Source organism: Phascolarctos cinereus, unplaced genomic scaffold, assembly GCF_003287225.1.
Source record: "Phascolarctos cinereus isolate Bilbo 61053 unplaced genomic scaffold, phaCin_HiC Scaffold_4;HRSCAF=312, whole genome shotgun sequence".
Classification (NCBI taxonomy): domain Eukaryota; kingdom Metazoa; phylum Chordata; class Mammalia; order Diprotodontia; family Phascolarctidae; genus Phascolarctos; species Phascolarctos cinereus.
This window is the reverse complement of record NW_027555847.1, coordinates 551,871,098-551,893,749: the sequence shown is the minus strand read 5'-3', so window position 1 is coordinate 551,893,749 and position 22,652 is coordinate 551,871,098. Positions and strand designations below refer to the sequence as shown.

Here is a 22,652-nt window from a genome sequence, read left to right as displayed (position 1 = left end):
AAGTTCCAGCTCCTTAGCCTAGCAGTCAAAGGGCATGCAGTGGCTGAAAAGCAAATTGCATTTTAAAATCCATTGATGAGGTAGCAAAATCCAGTTTTCCACACCCATGGAAGATCTTGTTCAAGGTAGAAATTGAGGTCTTAACAGGAGCTAGTTCCCTAACTGTCTTATGCATCTAGCTACTTACAGAACTGTTTCACATGAATTGATCTGCCACTACCCCAAACTCAACATTCTCAAAATTTACTTCATCAATTTTCCCGTCACTTAACCCTAAACCAGCTTCCCTTCCCAACAATTTCATTTTTCTCCCTGGTGCCAACATCCTTTAATCTTCCAGCATAAAACTCTTGGAATCATCTTTTGCCTCTTCTTTCTCCTTGTCTGTCTCTACTTCCTAGGACTATTACTAGCATGTAAATTGGGCAAACTGAGCTTTGCACCGGGGGCTGACATAACATGTGTGAAGAGGGTACCATCCATGCTGATTTTCAAGTGTCTGGGAGTAGGGTCTTTTCTTCTTTTAGGTTTCTCACAATACCTGGTACATCAAAGGCACACAAGAATTTCTTGACTAATTGTTATAATTTTAAAGAACACATGACCTTTGATTCTGAAAATCTGAGTTTAAATCTCTTCTGTGCCTATGCCTTTTGTTAGATGTGTGACCATGAGAAAGTCACTTAATCTCTATAGTCTCAGTCTCTCTCTCTCTCTCTCTCTCTCTCTCTCTGTCTCTCTCTCTCTCTCTCTCCATATATATATATATATATATATATATATATATATATGTAGTCTACAGAGATAGAAAAGCAGGAAGGAAATGAAATAATAATAACAGTAAGGTGTTATGTGTAAGAAGCAAGTAGATGGGGTAGAGAAAAGGAGAGGATAAAGAATAAATTAAAAATGTGATGCTGAGGTTTTGCTTTTTAGCCCCATGGAGTCACCCCAAATGCCTAAATATATCCTCTGGGGCCTGAAATTCCCCCATTCATTCCCTTCATTATTTCATGCTAATTGTTCTCATAATCTCTTTAAAAATAGCAATAAGAATATATATTTAGTAAAAGAATCAAGAGCTAAAAGAGACATTGGATTTTTGATCCAAACCCTTCTTTATAGATGAGGAACTTGTGTCCCAGAAAACTGAAGTGATTTTAGACAAGGTTAAACAGAAAGTAAGTAACAGAGCTGAGATTCAAGCCTAGGTTCTCTGACTCCAAAACCAGGGCTTTTTCCACTATTCATTCCTTCTTCACAGTTTATAACACTCTCATATCCATTATCTCATTTGTACCTGACCTGTGACTGATAGAGGAGAAACCAGGCCATCAACGCTATAACTGAAGATCACATAGTGCTAAGTGGGCAAAGCTGGGACTAGAACACATTCTTCTGGCTTCTACTCCATTATTCTTTTAACCACTATTCCAAGATGTCTCTTTTACTCCTAGGAAGAGTAACACATGAAACAAGAAGGGAATAAACATTTATGTAGTGCCTACTATGTGTCTAGGGCAACTAGGTGGTCCAGTAGATAGAGCACCAGGCTTGGAATCTTCCTGAGTTCACATCTTGCCTCAGACACTTAAAAGCTGTGTGACCCTGTACAGTGAGTTGGAGAAGGAAATGGCAAACCATTCCAGTGTCTTTGCTAAGAAATCCCCAAATGGAGACACAGAGAATTGGACTGGACTGAAAATCACTGAACAACAACTATGTGCCTGCCAGACACTATACTAACTGCCCAATATCTTTTTTATTGTTGTTCACTTGTTTTAGTGACATTTGATTTGCCTTGACCCTATTTGGAGTTTTCTTGGCAGAGACACTGGAGTGGTTTACCATTTCCCTCTCCTGCTCATTGTACAGATGAGGAAACTCAGGCCAACAGGGTTAAGTGACTTGCCCAGGGTCATACAACTAAGTAAGTGTCTGAAGCTAAATTTGAACTCAAGTCTTTCTGACTCCAGGCTCAGTGCTCTATCCACTGCGCCGCCTCACTGTCCTGCCTAATATTTTAGTCTGAATAAATTCATTAGATCGATGACTAGGGACTATACTGCAGGAAAGCACTAGAAGGGGCAAGGGGTGGTACTCTGTGGAGTGTAGGGCACACAAAAAGAAGTCTGAAAATGCTGAGACAACTGTCCCTACAAAAAGATTTTGTTTAGAACAAGCTCAGTCTGATTAGACTTCATTGTCCACAGCTATCTTAGTGCTTCCCAGTACATCCAGTTTAAAATATTTGAGTCTGTATTTTATCTCGTGCTTAATTACAAAGTTATCACATATGACATATGTCCTATCACACATAGTCTATAACACATTTCTTTTTCCTGGTTCCAAAATTTACACAATTTTTAATGCATTTGAAATCAATGAACATATTCAGGTAAACGGATCAAAGAAATACCAAGTTGAATCCTAAGGTTAGTTGTAACTATTTGAATATTCTTAGGTTCTTATAATCAAATAGTGATGCAGTCATATAATTTATAGCACTTTGCAAAATTCAGAGCTACTCAGTGGCTATGTCTTGGCCAAGTTTTTGATATTCCATCTTAGCAGTTCCTCCCTACATCTATGAAAAACAGCCCTTTTTAAAGAAATATTCAAACACACGTGTTTAAATATAAGGTTTAGGCCATTAATATTTTATTTGTCAGGCAAGGCCATTTAATATATAGATATATCCCATCCATTTCAGTGGTTAAGGTTTCTTTTGAAAAATAATAGCTTAGAATCAAAAATTGGGTGCTTTTTAAAGTTAGATCTGTGATAGGGGAAACCACTAGCATTTTACAAAGATTCATTCAAAGCTTTCCTTTCCCTTACAGATCAACCCCGAAGAATCATACTGCCCCCTCTGAAAGTTTTTTTTTCCCCTCCACCAGCTTTACTTACACAAACACCAGCCTCCTGACTATCTGAATCCTTAATTTTCCTGTGTTGCATTTCTATTTTCTCGATTTTCTGTGATCAGTAGAAAATAGAGGGGAAAGGATGAGTCTGAACTAAGCTAACCTTGAAGATTAGAAATTTCATTAAAAATGCTTGTAGGAGGACAGGAAAATGGGAATTCTGCTCTTTTCCAGTGTGACTAATCAGTGGCTACAACAACATTTAGAAAGATTTCAACCAGACTTTCTCTGTGAAGTCATGTTAAGGAGAAAGGAAAAGGAGGGGGGAAAAAACTAGTGGCGCGGGAAAGAGAAACACATCATAAACAGATTTTATTTTAGAACAACATGCTACTTTGAGGAATAGTAGTTGTTTTTAGGTCACCAACTGACATTTCTGAATACTATATTCATAGATACTGCATGGCAGAACTTGTATGTGCCTGAAGAAGCTACATTTTCACAGCAGGAGACAAAATCAGAATGAAGCATTCAAATGCAGGTGCACAGGAATAGAAGTGGATATTTACCCTGAAGCTGAGTGCCTGGTGAATAAAGGAGGCTCTCGCTCTCTCTCTCTCTCTCTCTCTCTCTCTCTCTCTCTCTCTCTCTCTCTCTCTCTCTCTCTCTCTCTCTCTCTCTCTCTCTCTCTCTCTCTCTCTCTCTCTCTCTCTCTCTCCTCTCTCTCTCTCTCTCTCTCTCTCTCTCTCTCTCTCTCTCTCTCTCTCTCTCTCTCTCTCTCTCTCTCTCTCTTTCTCTCTCTCCTTGAATGTGTGTGCATCTCTCCCCTCCCCCAGCCCCCCTACTTCCAACTAGACCAGAAGTATTGAGGATGAGATGGTGGTGGCGGGAGAGAATAATTGTTATTCAGTTGTCTTTAATGAGATGTATTGCCCAGTGTGGAAAGATTGAGGGAATATCTTTTGTTATGCTAATTAGACACCATTAGAGACTAGCTGTCTTTGATTTCTACCTAATCCTTTCTGCTTGCTCCACCTCCATCCAGGCTGGCAAATGGTTGAAAGATGGTGGTTCATACAGCACATGTTGTTTATTGCCACATCTATTTTGTACTCCGCAGTGGTGCTGTGGTAGGATGAGATTTATCTTACTTAACACAGTCTTTATTTGTAATGTTCATTTGAACAAACCGCTTCTAGAAGGATCGATTCCTGTCTCTGAATACTGTTTGTTTTTGTACAACCATACAAAAGGAGAAGTGACTGATTGAGAAAGTTGGACAAGGTCTCCTTGATCGCCTGGATTTCCCTATTAGAAATAAGTAAGTTGATCAAACCCTAAGTATCAGGGAGGCTAGAAAATGGAAACAAGGGGGAAAAAATCAATAGGCATGGTGACACATTGAACAAATTCAAGATTTGCATCTCTGGGTGCAGTTTTTAAAAGTGGTTTCCTAAGATTTCATTTAGCTTGAATTAAATAATTTCATCCTCATAGCTGAACTAAGTGAACATGAATTATGAAAAATAAGCACGTGAAAAGTGACCACAAGAATTAACCACAGAGTGATTTTCCAGAGATACTGCTTCTCAATTAAAAGGCAGAGAAATATGTGTTGAATTCCTAGAAAGAATGAGGTGGTGGTGTAATTAACTGCTTGCCTGAGAGATTGGCAGGATAAAGTCCTATTATAACAAATTCCATGGGACATATGATTGTTTTATTATGGTGAGATCCTGTTGAAAATGAGTGCTCTTCATGGTTATAGAAAGCACACTCACAGTCTGCAGGAGCAAGGTAAAGTAGAGTTAATACCAAACCTTTGTAATAAATTATTAAGTAAAAACCTATCAGAGGAAATTGGGAGGTGTTGCACACACCTTTCCTCCTCCATGCTTCTGTCTTTATGTGTTTTGCTGTTTCCATGGGGGCTTTGGGATTGAAGTGTTTGAGGTAAGAAGGAGTGAGCAGAGTCGAAGGTTAATTACTGAAGAACACTAGCGCTCTATGTAGAAATTAGCTCTTCTCTCTCTCCCTCCTTGCAGCCTAAAAAGCGTTCCATCAAGTACACAAACTATTCTTCTTACATGAACAGGGATCAGGATAACGTTTGTCATATATAACTGTTTGTTTTAAAGAATTGCTACAACCAAATCAGTAAAGCACCGCCATTATGGGCAGTCTGACAGGATATGGAAATAGTTTTGTTGAACAGAGTGGAATTGTACTTCCAGATGAACAGAGGTAGCCCTGACCTGTCTTTCTGCTAAAACTGGAAGAGGCATGGGCTAGAAGGGCAGCTGTAGAAGAGAAAAACCATCAGGGAAGTTGGTTGGCTATAACTAAAAGAAAAATTTTAGCCTGATTTGATATAACAGAACCCCATTATGGGTTAGATACCTTGAGTGAGGTTCTAGTCTTAGACACACTTAATTTTTCCTGGTACCGAAATATACACAATTTTTAGTGCTTTTGAAATCAGTGAACACATTCAGGTACACAAGTTGGCTTCTCTTTGCAATCTCTGAGTTCTGTAATTAGCTAAAGAAAAGAAAGCCGCTACTTGGAAGGAAGAAAGTGAGGATTCTATTGATATGCATGGCTATTAGTATGTGAGTAGATGTTAATATGTAAGCACAAATTAAATATTTAGAGCACATCAGAGAGTAAGAAAAAAACCTTACCTCATGGAAACACTTATAGTATTAGAAGCAAATTTTTTTATGTTATAGTGTTAGTGCTACTAATAAAATGATATAAAGAGTATGTTTACATTGATGAAATATTAGCCTGGGGAAAAAAAAACTATGGGAAAGTCGTAGTTTGTGATTGTTTAAGTAGTGGATATAAGCCTAACCCCACTGTGAGCACAAAATGTTCTACCATTCTCTCAACTATCTTTGGGATCCAGAGGGACTATTTCATAGGCTGGTGGCTGGTATCTTAAACATGATAAATTTATAACTTATTATGTGTTTTTATGTCATTTTCATTTTTGACACATTCTAGGTGTCCTTGCAGTCTTATTCCATGATGGAATGGTGTGATGGAGTGAGGATGATATTAAATTTTAATGTTATTGCTGCTATTCCTGTTGACTGTTTTTAGCATAAGTATGCCTGCTTCTTTAATTCCCTCTTTTCTACAGCCAGAAAACAGAAGTGTGCATAAACAGTCAGGAAAATTACTGTATACCCTGGGGACCCCACATCGCATGCTCTGCCTGTTGTGAATGATGAATCAAAATGGAAAGGTTATCATTTTCATTAGCTAGGAAAGAACAAGACCATACTTTTCTCCGAGTGTAATTACAGTGGTTCACTGGCAACATTACACTGCAGTAATTAGTCTAAAGGTGTATGTGAGGTCAGTCTTTTGCACAGACACTAGAAATATTATTTCAGAGTTTAAGGTCACAGCCTTGTGTTTAACATGTTCCAGGCAGCTTTAAAAAAAAAACTAATTTGACTGAGCTAAAGAAAGACATTTGACATTTCCCAGAGTTCATGCGTTCAGAAACTAGTCAGGTAGAAAAATTTCATTTTATTATCTACAATAAAGAAAAAGCTTAGCTTCAGAAGTATCATGTCAGTATTTTTTTTTTGCAGGATAAACAGAGATGAAATTCGAGTTTATTTGGGATGTGATGTTAATAATTATGAGGGCTTTTTATATTTATGTGTTTTAATCTCCACATTTTCCCCGAGGCTACTGGTAGTAGCGTGGACAGAAAAATTAATTGTTAGAGAATTGCTTTCAATGAAAAAAATGTCATTTCTTTACCTTAGTATAACTCTTATCAAGAAATAAATGTTTGTATTACAGAGTTCCTCAAATATGCACACAATTTTTAAAAATTGTCACATTCATACCCTTAGCAACAACATGGAAATGCTAAAATTATTCAAACACAAACCCAAATGAGATGGAGATGATTTTCCAAAATTGGGGCTCACATTTTCCATGTTGAAAAATATGAAAAAGAAATTAGAAAGAAAAATAACTTTTTAAAAGTCATGTTTTATAACTTAAAATGCAATTTATTTTAACTTTTCAACCTACCAGTGAAAACCTTGCTTCCATGTAGTCATTAAATAAAATGTAAGCTTTCTTACAGGGTTTAGAGCTTGTTTTGCATCCTGGAACCCTTTGGTGTCTGGTGAACCATTCTCACAGTAATGTCTTAAATGCATAAAATAAAATATATGAGATTACAAAGTAGACTTATTGTATTGAAATGAAGTTATAACAATATATTTTTTTAAAAAAATAACAACCAAGCTCTTGGATCCCAGGTTAAGAACCTCTGAGAGGTGTTAGGCCAAATAGCCTGGCCGTTTGTTTGATTTGGATGACTGCCTGCTAGCTCCAGATCTCTTTATAGGTTGGGTTTTGGGTTTTGGTTTTGTTTTTGTTTTCTCCCTACTAATGGTCATTTAAGACTGTTTGTGAGTAAGTAGGGGGAAAGAAGGATCCTGAATGAACAATTACATTCATTCAATCACTTAGTACTACAGGAAACTTACTCTTCCTTATCCAGTTGTGTGTTTTCTGTGTAAGTGCCCATCTGTTTAAAGCTTGGTATTTTTCACAACTTCAAGTAGTTGGGAAAATTTGAGCATGGATGTGACACAAATAACATAGTTGACTATTCAGCCTAGTGAAAATTTTCAAAAATTAAAGATATAAAATCAGTTCTTATTAACCACAGATGTTTCCCCACTTTAAGTCTGATTGTGGCTGAATTTCAGTACTTTAGGCTGTTTTGGGTTTTGTACAGCTATCATTTAAATTATTTCATAGTGCCTTCATTTTCCCTTTTTATATTAAAGTGTCGGAAGGCATTTAGTATACATCCTTTCTTCTTTCCTTTGTCACTCAAACAAGTCCAGTATGATTTATTTCTATTTGTATCCTCAAAAGAATGAGAAGGGTATTGGTCTTCTTTCTCCATTTCTCTGTCAAGTGCCATATTTCTCAGCTCCTTCTAATGATACTGACCTTAAAAAAAAAAAAAGGAGCATCTGTGATTGCCTGCGACCCAGGCACAGGTTGCTTCACCTACCTATATGGAAACTACCCACACCTGTAAAATGAGGGCTATTTTATTTTTTAAGAATTTAAGCTTCATAAAATCCCTAAGAAATCACATTTAAGTGATACAGACTAATATTCTTTACTTTTTTTGACCTGCACATTTGCTACAAATGTCACTTTGCTACTAATGCAATTAGCTGTTGCTCCAAATATATATGTATGTATGTATGTATATATGTATGTATGTATGTATGTATGTATGTATGCGTATGCTTTATTCTCATCCACTAAGACCCAGTGTATCAATTATGAAATATACTTAGCTAAAATTGGTGACCCAGGGTCCCAGCACTGACAGATACTCCCAAAGGCACACATAGACCTAGATTAAATGAGGAGAAAAACAATGAGAATGGGAAATGCTTGCTTCAAAAAATCAGGATCCAGGTTCAGGCAGTCTTCACACTTTTGGCAGCTTACATTCTTGGAAATTAGGCTATAACGTGAAATAATTTTAATGAAATCTGAATTTCCCATGGAGACAGTGTTATGAAGGTTTAAATCCCTGACCAAGGGACTATTATCTGACTTCTTATAAGGTAATCTCAAATACTTTGTGCATTCTATTATAAATTTTATGTCTATATGCCATATAGGATAGAGCTTTTTAAAAATATACACTAATTAATTAAACCAATCACATAATTTTTAGAATAAAATACAATATATAGGTATAGTACAAAATATACAAAGATAATAGTTTATCCTATCTATATATTTTATATTTTCCCAAATTTAATTTTTATGCTTGTGAATAGGATAGGAGAATACCACAATTCATGGTTATTGTCCAATTCATGTTACTGCTAATTTGTCTGGTTCATACCTTAATGTTTTTATATTGCAAATAAAAATTAACTTCTAAATCCCTTTCCACATCTCCTCCCCACCAACCCATTAAAGGGAGAAGACTGACAGGTCATATAAAATAACATATAATTCTAACATCATTTAATACTTTATTTTGAAATGAATTCTTTTGTTCTGTATGCTACTATGTCCTGAAGCTACCTTTTAAAGATCACTCTTTTAAGCTACAATTTTACCTAGTTTTTAATAGTTCCTGTTATGTCACTCATGTTGTAATCATGCTTTTACATAAGGCTTCTGGTTGTGCTAAAACAAAAACTGCAGAGATAAAATTATACAAGATGTATTCCTTTCAATTTCATTATCTTTGTTGTTGTTGTTGTTGTTAATTCCTAGTAGCAAAGATTTTCTGTAATCCCTCTAGGAAATGCCAAAGCTAGACAAATGGTCTTGCACCTTGGTGTCAAAAATTTGTGAACTATACTACCTAGAGTAAAAATCTAATCTAAGACTCCAGATGTTGATTGATTGCAATGATTTAGTGAAGTGTCAAATATAGTGGCCTTGCTTCTCAGATGGCAAGATGTCTATAGACATGGACAGCAGGGGTGTGTGTGTGTGTGTGTGTGTGTGTGTGTGTGTGTGTGCGCGCCTGGCACGCACGCAAAAAAGATGGGGAAATAATTCATCTGTCTTTGTGTATAGCCCAAATTGTAAGCCTTGTTAGCTCCTTTGCTTTGTCAACTCCTGGGCTGAAGAGTTAGGGGACAAATGAATCATTGACATTTTGTCATCACCATAAATAACAGAAGAAATTATCTGTAGTTCTGTGCCTTTGCCTTGGACATCCTTCCTGATTTGCCTACTAGTTTTTTGAAAGTTGAAACTCTTGGACTAGTGGAACAACCATCACCAAACTATGATGATTTGTCATTTCTTTAGCTAGTATTTTAAAAAAAAAAAAAGACGAGGCTTTATATACATGCATATGCATAAAGTCAACCCACACATTATTCTGCTGTTAGCTAGGCTATGTGATCATGTTCTTTATTATGTCTCCTACAGTGGTTACATTTTCATGGATTTCCTCCTACTTTCCTAGTTATTCCTTCTCTTTTTCCAGTAGTTGTTGTTACTTCTTTTATTCTCCAAGTCTCTGACCAGCACCTTTTTCTCCACTTTGCCTTTATAATCATTTCTACTCCCAGGGCTTTAATTATCACCTCTTTATAGATCTCTATCCCCATCCTTGACCTCTTCTCAAAGATTCAGTACCAAAATTTTAATTGCTTTTTAAATAGTTACATGTCAAACCTCCAGAACCTTCAGATTCAACATATTCAAAACTCACCTTCCCAAAACAAGAACCTTAATCTTTGATGAGCATTTAGCTTTGTCCAGCTCCCCCAAAATTCTCCATTTCTGTGTGAAATAGTGGGGAAAACACTGAATTTGGAGTTAGGAAACCCAAATTCAAGCACCACTGACGTTAGCTTAATGGTCATGTGCCCTTCACTCAACCTTCGTGTTCTTGAGTTTCTTCATCTATAAAGTAGAGATAATATTTGTAGTGCCTGATTTACCAGCTTGCGAGAGGCTCTGATGAGATAATGTATGTAAAGGGTTTTGTAAGCCCTGAAGTGTTATATAAATGGTGAATGTTATTAGTATTATTTCTAGTACACCACCCTAACAATGTTATTCTTCCATTACACCCCTGTGGCAGTCTTCCGTAGCCTACTGAATGAAGTATAAACTGGTTATGTTTACATTTGGGATCCTTTCCCTTATCTTTCCTCTTCACATATTCTTCTTTCCAAAAAGTCTGGACTACTTAACTGTTTACTCCTTGTTTACCTTTCTCATCTTTCTCTCTCTTGTTTCTGTTTCTTTGCTAATGGTTTTTCCCCATGGCTAGAATAGTTTCCCCACTAACCCCATTTGCACCACTGCCTGTTTAAACACTTTCTTCTAGTGCTTACTCCAGTGTCTGTCATATGGTAGATGCTCAAAAATATGTTTTTGATTTACTTCAATGCCTACTTAGATCTTCCATGAAACCTTCCTTTACTCTCAGACTACCCGTTGTCCCTTCACTGTCCCTAAAGTACTTGAGATTTCTCCATCCTCAAATTTCTCATACTATTAATCACTACTAAATATCTCTACCAAGATATCCTGCCAAAACTTTATTTTTGTAAATGTAATTTTAACTAACAGAAATCCACTTCACTCCTTCCACTGGAAAAGGAAAAAAACCTTTTAACAAAAATGTATAGCTAAACACCTACATTGGCCATGGCCAAAACTATATATCTCAATCTTCAGAGAAGTCCATCACCTCCATTAGGAGGTGGGCCTGCCAGCACTTCAGATACATCATGCACAAAGCTAAACTTATCATCTTTTCTCTTAATCACCTCTTTCCCCCAAGTTTCTTATTACTGTTATTGGCACTACCATAATCCCAGATGGCTTCAAACCTCAAAGTTATCTCTGATGTCATTTGCCAAAATAATCTCCCTTGGAGAACTATTAAAGTTTTTAGCATTATCAACAGGAGGAAAGCAAGGTTGTAAGCTCACTATTATTTTTGATGTATCTCTAGATACATCATACAGTAATAAAAAAAGTTAAAGGGATAACTTTTATTAGTTTTGGCAAAGAGGATATTGAAATATTATTATTTTTGGGCAATGTTTATAATTTATCTTAAAAGCCCAAGAAAAGCAACAAAAATGGGATGAAGAACTTCAGCTAAATGGTAGGATTTAAGATAAATGCACATATCATTAGTGTTTCTATATATTTCACTTGATCTGTGATCTCTTTTGATGGAAGTACTGCCTTTAAGGATGAATACAATGTTTTATTTTTCTTTTTTCTCAATTTGAGGAGGGTGGAGTGGACGAGAAGGGAATAAAGGAGAGTTTTGTCCCCCTCCCCAAAAAAGAAAAGAAAAGAAGGTCATTGAAACCTGTTTTTGAAATGGAGAAAACGCCAGCAGGAAAGTCAGAAATAATCAAAGACAAGCAAGACAGCTTTGATATTAACATGTTAAATTATGTATTTAAAAAGACAAAAAAAAACGTATATTATAGAGATTGAGTTTCATGTATGATCCTCTCTGTCCAGTTTTATGTGGATGTATTTGTTTTAGTTGATATTTATTAAGTGCAGAATTTTTAAAAATTGAAAAAAATGAAATAAAAGTTATAAGTAGAAAAAAATAAGTGGTGCTATATTGCCTACTTATCCCTGCCTTGCTCTTCTCCATTGGCCTTTGGGTGATGCTCAGTGAATGAATGAATAAAAGATTTTTTAAACAATTACTACATGTAAAACCTTGTGCTAGGCCTTGGGGTACAAACAGCAAAATAGAACAGTCTCTGCTGTCAAGGAGCCCACATTTTAAAGGGGAGACAATACATAGATTTACTGTAAATCAGATAGAAAGATCCTGTGGTCCACAGGTTACAGCAGCAAAGCAGATGTTAATGCCTCTTCTTTAATGTCATTTCCACTAATAAAATCATATCTATTTTAAAGAGATAGAATTGAACCATTTTATAGCACCAAGTACTAGGGTGCCAAAAATTTTCCTTTGTGAGATCTTCAAAAGGTGTGGCCATAGCATCTGCAGGAGCATTTCCACAGGGGTTGCTTCCCAAAAGATCTTAAGTTCAGATCCCTGGGATATCTCCATCCACATCTAAGGTGAGATTGTAGTACAGGTGGTGGTGGTGGTGGTGGTGGTTGTGGTGGCTTGATTTACCTAACCCTTGCTGCCTCCTGTCTCCCCCTCTGGGGACCTTATAGCTTCAGGTAGGCTGTCTTGTTGGTCAGCAGTTTGTGAGAATAGCTGACCCCTTCTCCACAGGACTTATTTCCCTGTATGATGGTTGTGAGGTCCAGGCTAGAGATCACACCTTTGGGTAAACATTAATGTTAAGGGAAAAAAATGGACTTTTGTTTCAAGAAGAGTTTGGGAATTATCAAAGAATAGTTTCACAGAATTTTGCCTGGCTTCCTTCAAACCCCAGCCAAAGCCCAACCTTCTGCAAGAAGCCTTTCTTGATCCCCTTTAATACTAGCACCTTCCCTCTGTTTATCATTATCTTGTATATGTTTTATTTGACAGAGGCAGCTAGTTGGCACGGTGAATAGAGTGCTGGGCCTGGAGTTAAAAAGGCCTGATTTCAAATCTAGCCTTAGACACTTACTAGCTGTATGACTCTGGGCAAGTCATGTAAATGCTATCTGCCTCAGTTTCCTAAACTGTAAAATGAGGATAATAACACCACCTACCTCCCAGGGTTATTGTGAAGATCAAATGAGATAATGTTTGCGAAGCACTTAGCACATTACTTGGAATAAAGTAGGCACTATATAACTGCTTGTTCCCTTGTGCCCCTTTATTTGAACATAGATTTTTGCATGGATAAAGGAGATACCTGTTAGATTGTGATCTCCTAGAGAATAGAGAGTCTTTTGCCTTTCTTTGTAACCCCAGCATTTAGCACAGTGCCTGGCAAATATCAGTCACTTACTAAATGATAGTTGACTAACTGACAAAAGTAATCCAGCCTTCTTGCTTTTTCCTTTTAAATCTTAGTCCCTGTTCATTGTCCATGCACATCTTTTCCAGTATATATTCTGGTAGATGAGCTCTAAGTATCAGCCCTTCAATTGCATTTCACAATCCTTAATTGCATGTAATAAACAATCTTTAGCCACTTGTTTTTTTTTTCCTTTATGAATAGTTATTTTGAGCTCTTCTGAGTAACTTGAGTCATATTTGTTACATAAGCCTGACAAAACCTAGGGAAAAATTGATAAATACATTAAATCTTGCATATATACACTGAGGAAGTTAATGATAGAGACAGAGAAAACAAACTAAAATACAATATATACCAAGATGTTCTTAGCAGTATTCTTTGTGGCAGCAAAGAACTAGAAACAATGTCCATTAATTAGGAAATAGCTTTTTAAATTCATGATATATTAATATAGTGAATTATTTTTCTAATACAAATATAGAGATAAATTTTCCCTTAAAACTTCGTTAGCTACATTGCATAACTTTGTGTATGCTTTTTCACTGTTGTCACATTCTTTGATGAAATTTTCTGTTGTTTCTTTGATTTGTCCTTTGACCCAATACTTCTTTAGAATTTATTTATTTATTCTCTAACTACTTTTTAATTCTTTCTTCAAAGGCCATTTTTTAAATATAATTTTTACTGCAGTAAACAAATAGCAGGTGGCTATTTAGTATTTTTGTGTGCTGTCCTATATTTGTTTCTGAAGTTTTTATGCCCCAGTAAGGGGATCAGTTTTATAAATATGCAATGCATAGTTATGAAACATGTATCACCAAAGACCTGTTATCTCTATAGGTCTTATACTTTTTGTTGTGTTGTTAGATTTGTCAAGATCAGAAAGGGTTATATTGAGATTCTCCACTATTATAGTTTTACTGTCCATTTTGCCCACAATTTGATTAACTTTTCCTTTGTGCTGTTCAGTACATTTATAAAGTATTGATATTGCTGTGTTACCTATGTTGCCTTCATACCACATACATATTTTGATTATGTCAATTATCCTTGTGTCTATTTTTACTATAGTCTGGTCTGAGATCATGGTTACTACCCCAGCCTTTTTTAATACACCTGAAGTACAGCAGTTTCTGCTCAAGGCCCTCATTTTACCTCCATGTTAATCTTTATGTTTCAAGTATAGCTCTTGGAAACAGCACATTGTTGGATTAATTTTTTTTTCTAATCCGTTTTGTTATAGTCTTCTGTTTTATGGGTGAGTTCATCCCAATAACAGTTATAATTGTTTTTTTTAATTTTCTTCTGAATTTTCCTTTACTTCTGATTATTTGCATCCCCAATCCATTGTTCCTTCTTTTGTTTCTTTGGTGATGTGATTCTTAACATCACAGGTTCCAGTTTTTCTGTTCTGCCGATTATTTTTGCTGCGTAGTATGTAAATTCTGCTATAAATTTCTCTTCTAAACATCTCAAGAACAAGATATTTTGATTCCATGTTCTCCTCCAATTCTACAAGGACCTCTGTCTCATCAAACATTGGATTATTTCTCTGGTTTGCAGTATTTATTCATAGATGCCTGAAATTCTTTACTGGATCTGAAAGTCACATCTACTCCTGTTAATGTTTTCCCTGTTTATTTTCTGCTTTTGTTCATGGTCTTTGAATTTTCTTCTTCCTCAGATCTTTGATAATTTCAGTCATTTTGCTCACTTTCTGACTCCCTCCTCTCTGATAGAGCTGTCTGTGGCACTGAATCTCAGTCTCTTTCCCACACTGAGAAATACATGGTTTACCAGTGTAGTCTCTGCCCCGGGTGACTTTTAGGTGGACAGAACTGATCCCACCTGGATGGTGGACTCTTTCCCTCAAGAATAGTGAAGTGCCATGCAGTCCCCACATACATGTAATGTCTTGTTCGGTGTTCTGACCCATTCCCTCTGTTCCTCAGATCTTTTATCCTCCGCTGAGAAATGGGGATGATATAGCACTTACCTCCCAGAGTTGTTGTGAGGACCAAATGAGACAACAATTGTAAAGCACTTAGCACTGTGCCTGGCACGTAGAAGGTGCTATATAAATTTTAGCTATTAAAAGCTATTAGCTGTTCTGCACTATACTCTGTGTGTGTGTATATATATGAACTCTCTTCCTTTGTCCCGTTCAAATGCAACTGAGATCCAAGGGATTCCTGTTTTCCCGTATTCCTTCCTCCATGTTGAATATGTGAGAGTAAGTTCCCTTCCCTTCCTCCTCCTTTCCATCCCGGTGTAGTCCTTCCCATTTCCTTCTGCTAAGAATATCAGGAAGAACAAAATCTCACTCCCAGGCCATCTGCCTCTCTTATTTAACTTTTTCTCTACCATTTGACTACATTAGGAATCTGAGAGAACATTTGTTTCTTCTTCCTATATTAGCATGTATATAATTCATCCTCATACAGTTACCTCTAACTGATCAAATGCGTACCTTTTAATATTTCTCTTGTCTCCTATGTATTCATTTCATAGTGTCTACTCAGTTCTGACTTTTTTTTATTAGAAATACTTGAGAATACTCTTTTATTAAAGGTCCATTTTTTTGCCAATAAGATTATACTGTTTTGCCCAGTGAGATATTCTTGATTGTGAGCCTTTATCTTTTGCCCTATGGAACAATGCATCCCAAGCTCTTCCCTCCCTAAGAGTGACAGATACGAATCTTTTTTTTGACCAGGAAGTTCTGAATTTGGGCTATGATGCTCCTGGGAAGTTTCATTTAGGGGTTTCTTTCAAAAGGTGACTAGTAAATTCTATTTTCACTTTGTCCTCTATTTCTATGAGACCTAAGCAGTTTGTGAGTTCTTGAAATAGCATTTTTAAGGTTTTTTTTTTTGGTCATGATTTTTAGGTAATCTATGATTCTTTGATGATTTCTCCTTGACATGGTTTCCAACTCAATTGTTTTTATAGATATATACCTCACTTTTTCTTCTGTTTTTTCAAAGTTTTGGTTTTCATTATGATATTTCTTTTTCTTCCATAGATATATTGTTTTCTATTTGGCCTGTTCTCATTTTCAAGAAATTCAGTTCTTGAATAAAGTATTAATTCTTGCTACTTTGTCCTCCCTAGATATTCCATGTTGTATCTCCTGTTGTGTCTTCTAATAGTCTTTTACTACTGCAGTCCTTATGGTCAAGACATTATTTTCTCTGAGGCTTTACTTGGATGTTTTGTGGAGTTTTTACCCCATTGGACTTCTCTTAGGCTAAGGTATTTCTTCAGTGTGTTTGGCATTTTCGTGTGTGTGTGTGTGTGTGTGTGTGTGTGTGTGTGTGTGTGTGTATCAAGGCTCAGTTTCTGGATTGAGGATTTCTGCATGAGATAAACTCCACTTCCATATTCATCGATAGTTTGAGTAGACCCTGCTTGACCCCGAGTTCAGTGGCTAAAACTAGGCCCTTCCTTCTGCAGGCATTATCTGGCCTTTTCTCCTACCATGGTTCAGATCTAAACTGCCTAGGTAGTAGATTGGACCAGGACTACCCCGATGTTAGGTCAGGTGTGGGCTGCTTATGTGCTACTCTGGTCCTAACTCTTGCCATTGATGGGGCTCTAGGTCACCTCATTTTAGGCCTGCGCATTTCTCTGGCCCTGTTTCTTGCCAGGGATGGGGCATAGGAGTCATGTGTGCTGGATGCTGCTTTGGCCCTCTTTTCTCTTGTGGCACCAGGCTGTTTCACTCTAGGCTAGGAAAGGTAGCCTTTTTCTACCTTAGCTTGTCTCCATTCTGAGCTTCCTCAGAGTTCTGACAGCTTTTTGCACAGTCCTAGAATGGATAGAGGAGTTTATAGCCAGTTCTCATTGATATGATTTATCATTGTTACTTGTGACTTGGTACATTTTCAGAGTTTTATTGGGGTGTTTGTGGATAAACAAGACTCTGTGGCAAATATGATGCACTCCAGAAATTGTGGGAAGACTAAAATAAACCAAAAATAAGTTGAACCAAGATAATACTAACATACATAGTGAACACACCATTGAAAAGTAAAGCATCATTAAAATGAAATTAAACTCTTGAATAGTGGGAGAAGACAATGAAGATCCTCCTTCCTAGCAGAAATGGACTACCCAAGATTGCAGAACACTGGAGAAGGATTTCATTATTCGGCAAAAACTATTGGAAAGATCAGGTAGCAATTTGAAGAAAATGGAATAGAAAGTATTGTAAAATACTATATTTATCTTACAATATACTCCACAGAAAAATTCCAAACTCTTTAACATGTCATTTAAGGTCTTCCATGAACTGTTACATGAACTGATGCAAAATGAAGTGAGAAGAACCAGGAGAACGTTATACACAGTAACAGCACTATTGGGGTTTGGGGGGGGTTTAGTGAGGCAGTTGGGGTTAAGTGACTTGCCCAGAGTCACACAGCTAGTGAGTGTTATGTGTCTGAGGCCAGATTTTAACCCAGGTCCTCCTAATTTCAGGGCTGGTGCTCTATCCACTGTGCCACCTAGCTGCCCCAGTAACAGCAGTATTGTAAGATGATCAACTGTGAGTGGCTTAGCTATTCTCAGCAATACAATGCTCCAAGACAATTCATAAGGGCTTATGATGAAAAATGCTACCCATCTCCAAAAGAACTGGTGGAGTCTGAATGCATATTGAAGCATACTATTCTTACTTTATTATTTTTGAGTTTCTTTTGCAGCATGGCTAATACAGAAATGTTTTGTGTGATTGCGCATGTACTCAAAAATTTTTTAAACTATTGTTAAAATTTTTTGCTTACATGTAATTGAGGGGAAAAAAGGTCTTCGATAATCTGGTTTTAATATTCTTTCTATCCTTTTTTTTCCACATCACTCCCCTTTGTGTGTATTTTCTGCCATCTCCTCCCTTTGTATATTTGTTAGTATAGAATTTCCCCCAACCCTGGGATACGGTCCCTCCTCATCTCTTAACTGTTGAAGCCTTCATGGATCGTAACTGCCCACCTCTACTCCTCCTACCCCTAGTAAAAAGTGATATCTTCCTCCTCCATTTTTCTTATACAACACTTTGTATCTTTGCCCCATCATAGTCTGTCTTTTATTACATACGTATATTTTTTTTACATCTGGCTTTGTAGCAGTAGACTGCAGGCTCTTAGAAGGCAGTGACTGTGTCATGTTTTCACATTCACCCATCTCAGTCCCTTATGTATTTAATTTATTTAATTGAATTTATCGACATTCCTCCATTTATTATATCCATTTGTATATATGTTTTATCTGATCTACCGCATTAGCTTTTTAAGTTCTTTTAGGACAGGGATTGTCTTTTTTATCTTTGTGTACCTAGCACCTGCCATAATACCTTGAACATCCTTGTGTTGTTTTTTTTAATGGATCTGTGATTTCCTTGATTTGAATGGGTAGTACTCCTCGTCCATGATTTTTATCCATTACAGGTTTTAACTATGTACTCTCATAAATCCTCCATAATCCACCCAACATGCTGATATCTTCTTTGTGTATTTTGAGATTGCTAGTATCAGCCAGGGGTGGTAGTGCATACTTCTAGTCCTGGCTGCTGGAGAAGCCTGGTGGATCTCTTGAGTTTAAGAGTTATGAGACACAATTGATGAGCTGATCAAGTGTCCACACTGAATCTATCACCAGTGGAGGTCAGGTGGGGCAGGGAAGGTACCAGAGACTACCTAAAAAGGGGCAAACCAACCTTGGTCAAAAACAGAGCATCTCAAAGCTTCCAGGATGATCTGTAATGGAATTAGGACTCTGAGTGAGCAGTGCAGTTCCAGCCAGGGTGATGTAGAGAGACCTGGTCTCAGAAATCAAAAACAAAACCAAGCCAGATTTTTGGTGCCATGCAGCATTTATTAAACTGAATTAAACTGAGTTCAGTATTCCTCTCCCCTTATTACATACTCATCAGACTGTCCTTGATGTTGATTTTAATTGGTTGTCTCCCATATAGAAAGGTTGGGAGGAGAGCGCATAGTACTATCTGCTGTGGACCCTATCCTCCTTTGTACATGGCCCTTTCTAGTGGTGATGCCACCCTCAAAGGCTTATCCATGTATTTTGCCCAGGGCACCAGCTTCCTAACATTTTTTTTTCCAAAGATTGTCTCAGGAAGTTAGAATCTCATGACATAGAGTAAGAGGCAAGTGGTAACCAGAATCATAGGATTATCTATCTAGAGGTGAAAGGAACCTCAGAAGCCTTTGAGTCCAACCCATCATTTTGCAGTTAAAAAAACCTGACTCATTGAGGTATGGAGGTCTTGGAGGTAGGAGGCTTCATGAAGTTAAGAGGTCTTGTACTAATTCTTAAAGGTTGTATAATTGGAGAAGAGGAGAGGAGAGGAAAGAGGATCCCAAGAAGAACATATAGACAGAAATGGTTATCAACACTGCATTTGGGGGCCATAGGAAGGAGACTGAACTTGACAAGATACTTTACCTTGCTTGGTCTGATTTTATGTATCTGGAAAATGAAGATTTGGTTAGACTTGATGACCTCTGAGGTCCTTCATAGTAGCCAAAGAGGCATCTTTGCCTCTATCTACAATTTTCTCTCTTCTGATGGAACTACAAGGAGACAGTCTTATCTATAGCCCTCCACATTTCACAAGACCGTTATTCATGATACGAGTTAGATAAATAGCACCTATCACCATCACTTAGTATTCTTGGGAAACATAGGTTTCCCTCCTTTACTATATAAAAAAGTAGGCATCTATTGCCATCACTATTAGAACACAGAACTACAAGTCAATACGTATTATATGTGAGGGGGAGTATGTATGCATAGCTACCTACCTGCATTAATTCCATTGCTGAGGAGAAAGCAACATACCTCCTTGATATTCTACAATTTCCTATTATTATATTAGATTAATTTTTTGAAAATTTAATAATGTTAGCTGAAGTATAATTTCAGACTTCTTCAAGAACCATTGACAGGTACTTATCCTAAGTTATAAGCAGCTCACACTGTGAACTGTGTGCAAACATCAAGTTTTCTCTCAAAGAGATATACTTCAGTACAATCCAGGCTTGCCCAACATATTTCATGAATATGGCCATTGAAGCACACACAGGAAGTTGAAAAAACTTTCTTGTTGGCTTCTTGATTTTTTGAATAACTAATATTTAACTCTTCTTATCTTTTATGGATAAGTCTCTCATAGCTGTCATCTATGAGACCTTACAACCTTTGGCTACAGGCCATCTCTACAATTGGCAACTTATGATGAGTTTGGGAATTTGAGTTTTAGCCATTTAAGATGGGTTTTTTTAGGGGGAGGGGTTGGTTTTAGGTGTTCTTTTTTTTTTTATTAATAGTTAGTCCTTAATACAGCTGTGTTTACATTTCCTAAATGTCTATAGCCAGAACATGTTGACAAGTCTCTATATAAATGGGAAGAGGATATTTTTTAGTCAGCTTGCTAACCTGATTTAATTTGGAGGGTTGAGTTTGTCAGGCAGCAAAGCCAAAAGGAATTCATGCTGTTAACCAAATAATGCAGCTGGTTTGCTGTGTCAGACATTTTGGCAGCACCATAAAAAATAACTGATACTTTAAAGAATATGTTTCACATTGGGATGAACTTGAAAATGACAGTGATTTTCAGTAGAGAGATTTCTTGAGCCAGCTTTTTAACTGAATTCGCATTATAGCTATGAAAGGTATAGGTTTCAGTTGTACCTTTTTTCACTTCATTCCATTGTTTCTTTGATCCAGCAACAATATCCTAGTCCTGTATTTCTGACATCTTCAAACTTTTCAAGTGTTATGTTCATGTGAGAAATTACTGTTATTTGCTTGCCATGAAAATATATGACAAAAAAGATGATTGGTGCAGAGGTAGACATTGAAGGATGAAAATAACTTTGGAAATAAGTGAACAAGACTTGAAAATATACACAGTACATAAAATGTTTAAAGGCAGGTGCTTAGTCTGCTACTGGTTGGAGGCATTTTCCTCCTCTCCTCATCACTCGGATAAATGTTTATTATTACCCTTTCCTATTGCCAAAATATTTCAGCAAATTTGGGTTGAAAACAGCTTGTTCTAGCTGATTTTGCAACTTTGTCACAAGAAACAAAATGATGTTTGGATGGGGTTTTTTTTTGTTTTTGTTTTTCATCTTAAGCCTTCATTATCTTTGGTGAGGGAGGAAGTAAGATCAGATTTTCTGATCCATTGTGTGATAAAATGATAAGATTTCCAGTTATGCTCATTTTTATTATCATGTTAGACTTCTGAATACATTTGAATTGGTACAAGGCTATCCTTGTTTCTGCTGTTGAAATAATAAGCAGCTATCTCAATCTGCCCTAAATTCAGGCAGAGGGTATACTGTTAGGCACACTGGAGGTGCTTGATAAATATTTGCTGAATTGGATTGAATTAATCGAAACTTTTTATTAATAATTTATGTTTGGAGTTTGCAACAACTATCGTCATCTTTCCCAAAGCAGCTGTGTGGTACAGTAGATAGAGCGCTGGACCTGGAGTCAGGAAGACCTGAGTTCACATGAAGCCTCAGACGCTTTACTAGCTATGTGGCTGAGCAAATTACTCATCTCTGTTGGCCTCAGTTTCCTCTTCTCTGTAATAAGAGGATGAGAATATCACCTACGTTTCAGGATTGTTGTGAGGATCAAATAAGACAATATTTGTAAAGCACTTCCTTCTCTTCTTCCTTTCCTCTTATTTTTTTTTTCTTCTCCCCACAGATTGGTGAAAGACAGCAAGTTCTGGTAACTGAAGAATCTTTTGATTCCAAGTTTTATGTTGCACACAATCAATTCTACGAGCAGGTAATAAGCCCTGTTGTAAAATCTGCTATAAATCTGAGCTTTCCACCAACAAGAATAATAAGTAATGAAAGTGAAACCATTCACATAAAATCAATGAAGAAATCAAGACTGGCTCCAGCCTGCTGGGCTGAGCCATAGAAATCTTTATGGAGTTTATTCTACTCCCAGAATGTTTACAGCAGAGTTTACATAGTAAGTGTACTTTAATTCACATTAACCTATAACAGGGCCAGTCTCTGACTTTGGGGATTTGGGACTGGTCAGTTGTAAATGGGGAGCGGAAGGTAGAACTGGGGGCATTGTCAAAATTCATACAGCCTACTGGAGAAAACTTCTTAGAAGGCATTCTGAAGATAAGGAGGGTTTTGGTAAGACACAAGGATAAAAGAGAGCCTAATTAGCAGAGATTCCTTACCATTTCCTTTTTAGCTCCCAGTTTTATCATAGGATCACAGATTTAGAGCTGGAAGGGACCTTCGAGGTCAGG

General features: G+C 36.9%; 1 protein-coding gene across 1 annotated transcript in view; it reads left to right on the top strand.

Moving 5' to 3' along the window:
* CDKAL1 (CDKAL1 threonylcarbamoyladenosine tRNA methylthiotransferase) overlaps positions 1 to 22,652 on the top strand; it is a 669,650-nt gene that overhangs the window by 620,797 nt on the left and 26,201 nt on the right. The window contains 1 exon segment of the mRNA XM_020986833.2: positions 22,082 to 22,165. Coding sequence (XP_020842492.1) covers positions 22,082 to 22,165 — 84 coding nt within the window.